At 41.7% G+C, this 6,480-nt stretch overlaps 1 protein-coding gene across 1 annotated transcript; it reads right to left on the bottom strand.

Moving 5' to 3' along the window:
- Positions 1-469: 469 nt before the first annotated feature.
- On the bottom strand, positions 470-5,442 carry LOC112216021 (protein canopy homolog 2). The gene is made up of 6 exons (XM_024375601.2): positions 5,318-5,442; positions 4,552-4,654; positions 4,288-4,403; positions 3,940-4,137; positions 3,565-3,661; positions 470-983 (listed from the first exon to the last, which is right to left on the bottom strand). Exons 2-6 carry the CDS (start codon positions 4,652-4,654, stop codon positions 940-942), a joined length of 558 nt encoding a protein of 185 aa, XP_024231369.1. The 5' UTR covers positions 5,318-5,442; the 3' UTR covers positions 470-939.
- Between the last annotated feature and the right edge of the window lie 1,038 nt (positions 5,443-6,480).

The following is a 6,480-nucleotide window of genomic DNA, read 5'->3' as shown; positions in this document are numbered from 1 at the left end:
CAGGACCTCTATACCAGGAGGCGTCAGAGGAAGACCCTAAAAATTGTCAAAGACTTCAGCCACCCTAATCATAGATGGTTCTCTATGCTGCCGCACAGCAAGTGGTACCGGAGCAACAAGTCTAGGTCCAAGAGGCTTCTACCCAAAGCAATAAGACTCCTGAAAGTCTAATCAAATGGCTACCCAGACTATTTGCATTTCCCCCCCCCCCACCTCCATTTGACACTGCTGCTACGGTTATCTAGGCAGTCACTAATAACACTACCTACATGTATATATTACCTCAACTAAGCCGTGCTCCTGCACATTGACTCTACCGGTACCCCAGAGAGATATACACACACCCTCGCTATTGTCATTTTACTGCTGCTCTTTAATTTAGTTACTTTTATTGTAGGTATTTCACTGTAAGGTGTTGTATTCAGCACATGTGAGAAATAACATTTGATTTGAAAACAATGACTCCAGATTGTTGTAGAAATATATATTTCCATCAAAGTATGAAAAACAGATGACAGTGACAAGATTACACAAAGTAGAAAACGAATTGGAGTTGCTCAAGTGTAATCGAACCTTTCCATTCACAGAATACAATGAATCAAAGCAACAAGCATAACAAAATCAGCAACTACGTTGGACAGTTACAGTATCTAACAATTGTTAGAGAATTTTATTCACCATTCTGCTTCAAGAGTAAGCGTGAGTGTTTAAACTCGGGAAATCATCCAGCGTGATTTGTTGTTACTACAGGTCTGTGTAAGACAAACAGCACTTCATTACAGTAATACACATTACAAGATTGTTCCAGTCTACAATCCTCACCTCCCCTCATCCCTAAGCAACTAGTGCTGGAGCAACTCCGGATAGTCCTCGTCCCCATTGTAACGCGGTAGAAGGTAGATGTGCGTATCGCTGAGCTGCATCCAGTGCACGACAGAATTATAGCTCATCATGAGGGATTTGCAGAGCATGGTCGCAAAGGTCTGCAGAGAAAAAACATTGAGTTACGTCATTTTGGTACTGCCTTTTACATATTGTATTAACTCGTTACAGCAAACAACTTGGTAAGTGCTGCATCCCCAGTAGTAGGTCATGTAGTCCGAAGGCTCAATCCCAATGCTCACCCTTAGCGCGCCCCCTCAGTTTTAGACGACCCAGTGAGCCATGTGGAGTGGGAGTGGTGTCCCAATTCAACTTTGAGCAAGGCGTGGTGCCTTTTCAGTCCTCTAGTTGCCCCCCAAAAAAAAAAAAAATCAAATAGAGTTGCTAACTTCCTACCAAGTGGTACTCAGGACCATTGAGGATCCCATGGTCATTGTCCGGGAAACAAAAGGTTTTGTTTTTTCCTGCTGGGAGTATGTTTAGAGAACTGCTTCATAGCTGCGGAGTCCTTGAAAAAGCTAATGGAATGTTTGTGAGTACCTAAAAATGTATTTTATGGATTCTGTGATTATGAAAATTATAAATTATATGTATAATCGATTAGAGATTTGATAAAGTAATACTGGGAATATAATTAGATCAAATTTAAACTACCCATATGTAGACGTACGTAGGTTGAGTTGGTATCTTTAATGGATAATTTGATAAAGATTTTGTTTAAGTAGAACTGACTTGTGTTAAGTTTCTCCTCATTTGATAGTAAAGATATTAACCACCACACTATAGAGCCACTGGCAGAAGCTTTCAGATCTCCATCCATCTATGGTGTTCGTATAGGTGGGTGTGAACGTTTAGTCTCGCTATATGCTGATGACATTTTGCTTTACCTCAAACCAGAAATCTTGTACCTTTTTCAAACCTTGCCCATTCAAAGTTTTTTTCAAACAACTTAATAGGAAGGTTGTGTCATTTCTGTGGAAATGAGTCTCAAACCCTTTCATTAAAAACACTAAAATATACCTTTCTATAATAACCCCATCTTACCCAATGCCCTGAGAGATGGTATTACATTTCTTGGTTAAAACATTTGGTAATCTGTATAGAGAAGGTGAACTTACCATCCTTTCAACAACTGGCATCTAATTTTCAGTTACCTCAAACTCATTTCTTCAAGTACCTACAAGTTAGGCACTATATTGCCACTTAGCATGGAGGTAGGATTCAGCCCATGAGTAAACCTATAATTGAAACTGTGGCTGGAGAGGAAAGGGGTCGAAGGTTTAATTTCTTACATGTACTCTAGTCTTCAAGCTCTGTTGGGGAACAATGAAGCTCTGAAGACTTGAATGAAGTGGCATGATGACCCTGGTCTCATTTTTGAGGATGAGAAAATCCCTTTTCTAGATGCTCAGCATCTTTCATTTAACACAAAGCACAAGTTGATGCATTTCAATATTTTACATAGGGTCTACTTTACACCAGAGAGACTGTATAAGACCAATTCTAAACATTCACCATTTTGCCCAAGGTGTAAAACAGGGGTGGGCACCCTTATGCATATGTTTTTGTTCTGCCCTGAACTAAGCAATTATTGGAAAGACATTCAGATCTTATCACAGGTCACTAATATGACGGTACCACTAGAGCCTTCCCTTATTGTTCTTGGAGATTAGTCTGTTCTACCAGTTAATATTGGTAGCAAAACCAGATTCCTTAAACTGGCAGTCATTGCAGCCAATAAATGCACAGCTTTTATATGGAAGAGTGACGTCGCCAAACAAGCAGATATGGCTAAAAGAACTTCCTACATTCCAGCTGAAAAAAAGTATGTACAATTTACATAATAAATCCTTTGAATTTACTGATGCCTGGAGTGACTTTCAGCAGTTTCTAGAGTCGTCACCTTAGCTGCCTCTTTTTCTTCATTAATGCATTTGTTTATGCGTCGAATTAATTTTCTAGCATTGAATGTGAAGATCATGCCGTTTTTTTTTATCATTGAAGCTACTACCAGTAGACGGGAGGAAGGGGGGTGTTCATGTGTTGGCGAGGGAAAGGTTTTGCACAATGTGCACCCATGTAGCATGGTGTTGTGTAGGTGGAAGGAATAACTGCGCATTATCTGTCATGTTTTGCTGATTGTTAAATTGTAAACAGGCAATAAATGTTTTTAAAAAGTGAATGCTTATTTGCTATGTGAGGCTTATTTGATCAAATGTTTAGGTTGTTACCAAAGTGCAGCCATATACCAAACCTCAGGCCTAAAGTATATTATAATTTTTACAGTTTTGAATTGGGTTTAGTAATTTCAATGTCAATTGAGCTCCACTTTGAACCACAGCCAGAGGATGGGTACATTACAGCCACATTGTTTTGCTGTTCTCATTTGTTGCTCATATGGTATGTACACATGTTGCATGAGAAATAAGGAAAGCCATTACTGCCGCCAGTTCAGGCATTTTGAAAAACAAGGATCTTCACCAATGAATTGCGTTGTAGGCCATCAGTTGGCAAATTCTGATGTGAGTGATGTAGAAAATGTTCCAATCCCTAGGGCTATTCAACTCTCCCTACCACTAGTTGCTCCGTTTGAGTGCCACTCCCCCACCGCTGATGGAGAGCTCTGGTGGTAATCTCTGGTGGTCAATATCATGTACTGGATCAAGTAATAAAGTGGCATACCTGTTCTCTTGCTGCAGAGTTTGTCTTTGACGTTGTCCGTTTCATGTGCAAAGAATTCGATGACCTCATCTTCATGTTGTTCAACGATGGTTTCACACTGGGGGTAAGGTGGAGAAGATGGTTTAATAAGACGTAGTGGGACACATTTCCCTGAGTTGCAGGAGCTTGGAGCCATTGGCTTGCAAGCCACAAAAAAACATGTGGAACGTTTCCCCTTTACTGCATTGGTATGTTTGGGTGGAAGTTGCAATCAACTGCAGTCATTGTTGCTATTATCCTTCACTATATTATCAGAGGTTCTAGAAAGTCACACTGATGCGCTATAGCATGTCATCGTCCCTACCCCCAACATGTGAAATTGAAAAAGCTACCCACAGCATATTTCAGGCTGGATGTGACTCTGGAATCCAGTTTAGCCTCTGAGAGGTCCATGGATTTGCCGTTCCGAGACGCGACCCTTTCGTAGGTCTTCCTGCTGGTGGTGGGGTCCACGCGTTCCCCATAATCCTTCATCCGCTCACACACCTCCTCCATCAGCTCTAGGAGGTTACCTTCCGAGCGGGCGAAGGGAACCTAGGGGGGACACAATGTTGGCGAGCTTAAAAAGAAAACAATTATAACCAGATAACATTAAACACTAATCAACTGTAGAATCCTACAAATAAACATTGAATGTGTAAAATAAGGCCAATGTAGGACCCAGTAGCCATCAGGTACCCTTACATCTCGAATAGACTGGCTACCATCCGGGTTAATTCTAAAAGACCCTGTCTGGATCATTTTCTTAGGATCCACCTGGGATATCGCCCACTCCATCTCATCCACCATGGCCCTACATGCTGACGGAGAATAACCAAATATTAAGTTGTTCAATGAAGGCATGTGGACCAAAAGTGGATGCACAATGTAGAAAATCAGGGTGTTGATCAAATTATGAGAATAAATGGGATCTAGTGTAGTAAATTGGTATTAAGTCCAAATACTTACCTCCACATTTGAGATCTTGTCCCTGCCTGGCTCCTTGGCAGTAGCTTACAAGGAGAACAAGTAACACACATCGAGCAAGTGATTGCAAGTGATAAGACATCATCTAAGCAAAATTGGGGAGGAAGAAAACCACAGAAAATATCAATTATACTGAAATAAAATCATGTAAACATTAGAGACATGACAACTCATCGAGAAGGACTTGCATAACATTCAGTGAACAGCTATTTCCCCCCCCCAATGTTCAGGGACTATAACCAAAGACAGTACAGTATGAAGATCGTCTGAAACTGCTTCTATAAATAGAAATCCCCGATCACACTTGTAGACGACGTTGACTATCTTTGCTCATGCGTAGAGAAACATCGGGCGACAAACTGCGCATGTGCACGGAGTAAACTCAAAGGCACTACTTCAATATTAAGGTGCTGACGAACATTTTAAAACTTTGTTAATCACTTTCACGAGGTAGCAGTAATTACAAATTCAACCACTTAAGACTTTGGCTCGAATCTAGGTTGTACCTTGTCTCGAAATCTAAAAAAGGTACAACCACGGGAACAAATTACACTTCTCCCATTGACTTGGCTGTTCCCGGAAGTCTCGCGATGTTGCGCCTCTGGGTTTAGAAACTCTGTGCCAGTTAAGTAACGTAATCAAAAGAAATGAATGGTAAAACACACTGAACATGCATGCATGCTACTGCGCTGAACGGTTTCTAACGTGTAACAAATATGCAATTCAACATTCAATGATTAGTAATGACCTGTTTGTGAATTTCAGCCACCGCTAGAAAGATTTTAAGATTTTCATTCCACGCTGTTCCATCGCATTCGGTAAAAACTGGTGACGTAGGCAACGGGATGCTACCGGTAGTTGTCTGAATTTATGCCAGAGACTATTAGGACCCAAACCAAATGTCATCAGAGAGCGAAGAACCTTCGATTCTTGATGTCATGGCAAATATCCACGGTCTTCAATGTAAAAAGTCATATTCATCACATTTAGTGAAACAAAGGTTTTATTTAGACTATTAAGTGGATTGCATTCAAATCGCTGATGTGCAATGATCTATGGCTGTCTTTCGTTTTGCCTGTTTGCATTTGGTCCGTCAAACCAAAGATAATGTATATGACGAGATGGTCTTGTCTCTGCCCTATCAATAGGGCCATTGTCTCAAAGGCTGGAACTGCCAGTTGCCTAGTTGCTTATTGGCTATCTTATTCATCTGCTTATTGGTCTGCTTCGCCTCTTCCTCTCTGTCCAAAATCAAATCTGAGTAGACACTGCTGAAGGTGCATTTGGGTGAGTGCTCACTGCTATGTCATCAACAGCATGATGTTGAACTGCTTAGTATTCAACAACATAGTGCCCTTCAAGCTCATCACTAAGCTCAGGACCCTGGGACTGAACACCTCTCTCGGCAACTGGGAGGGTGGCAAGGGTAGGCAACCTCTTGTACTCCCTGTTCTCCCACGACTGCATTTCTGTGCATGATTCCAACACCATCGTTAAGTTTGCTGATGACACAACAGTGGTAGGCCTGATCACCGACAACGATGAGACCGCCTATTGAGAGGAAGTCAGTGACTGCCAGGACAACAAACTCTCCTTCAATGTCAACAATACAAAGGAGCTGATCGTGGACAACAGGAAACGGAAGGCCATCGACGGGGCTGAATTGGAGCGGGTCATGAGCTTCCTTGTTGTCCACATCACTAAGGAATTAACATGGTCCACACACACCAATACAGCTGTGAAGAAGGTACAACAACACCTCTTCCCCCTCAGGAGGCTGAAAAGATGTGTCATGGCCCCTCAGATCTGAGAAAAGTTATACAGCTACACCATTGAGAGCATCTTGACTGGCTGCATCACCGCCTAGTATGGAAACTGCTTCATCACCGCCTGGTATGGCAACTGCTTGGC

The sequence above is a fragment of the Oncorhynchus tshawytscha genome, linkage group LG02 (assembly GCF_018296145.1).
Source record: "Oncorhynchus tshawytscha isolate Ot180627B linkage group LG02, Otsh_v2.0, whole genome shotgun sequence".
Taxonomy (NCBI): Eukaryota; Metazoa; Chordata; class Actinopteri; order Salmoniformes; family Salmonidae; genus Oncorhynchus; species Oncorhynchus tshawytscha.
The sequence above is the reverse complement of the archived record's forward strand: the minus strand, read 5'-3'. Positions and strand labels throughout refer to the sequence as shown.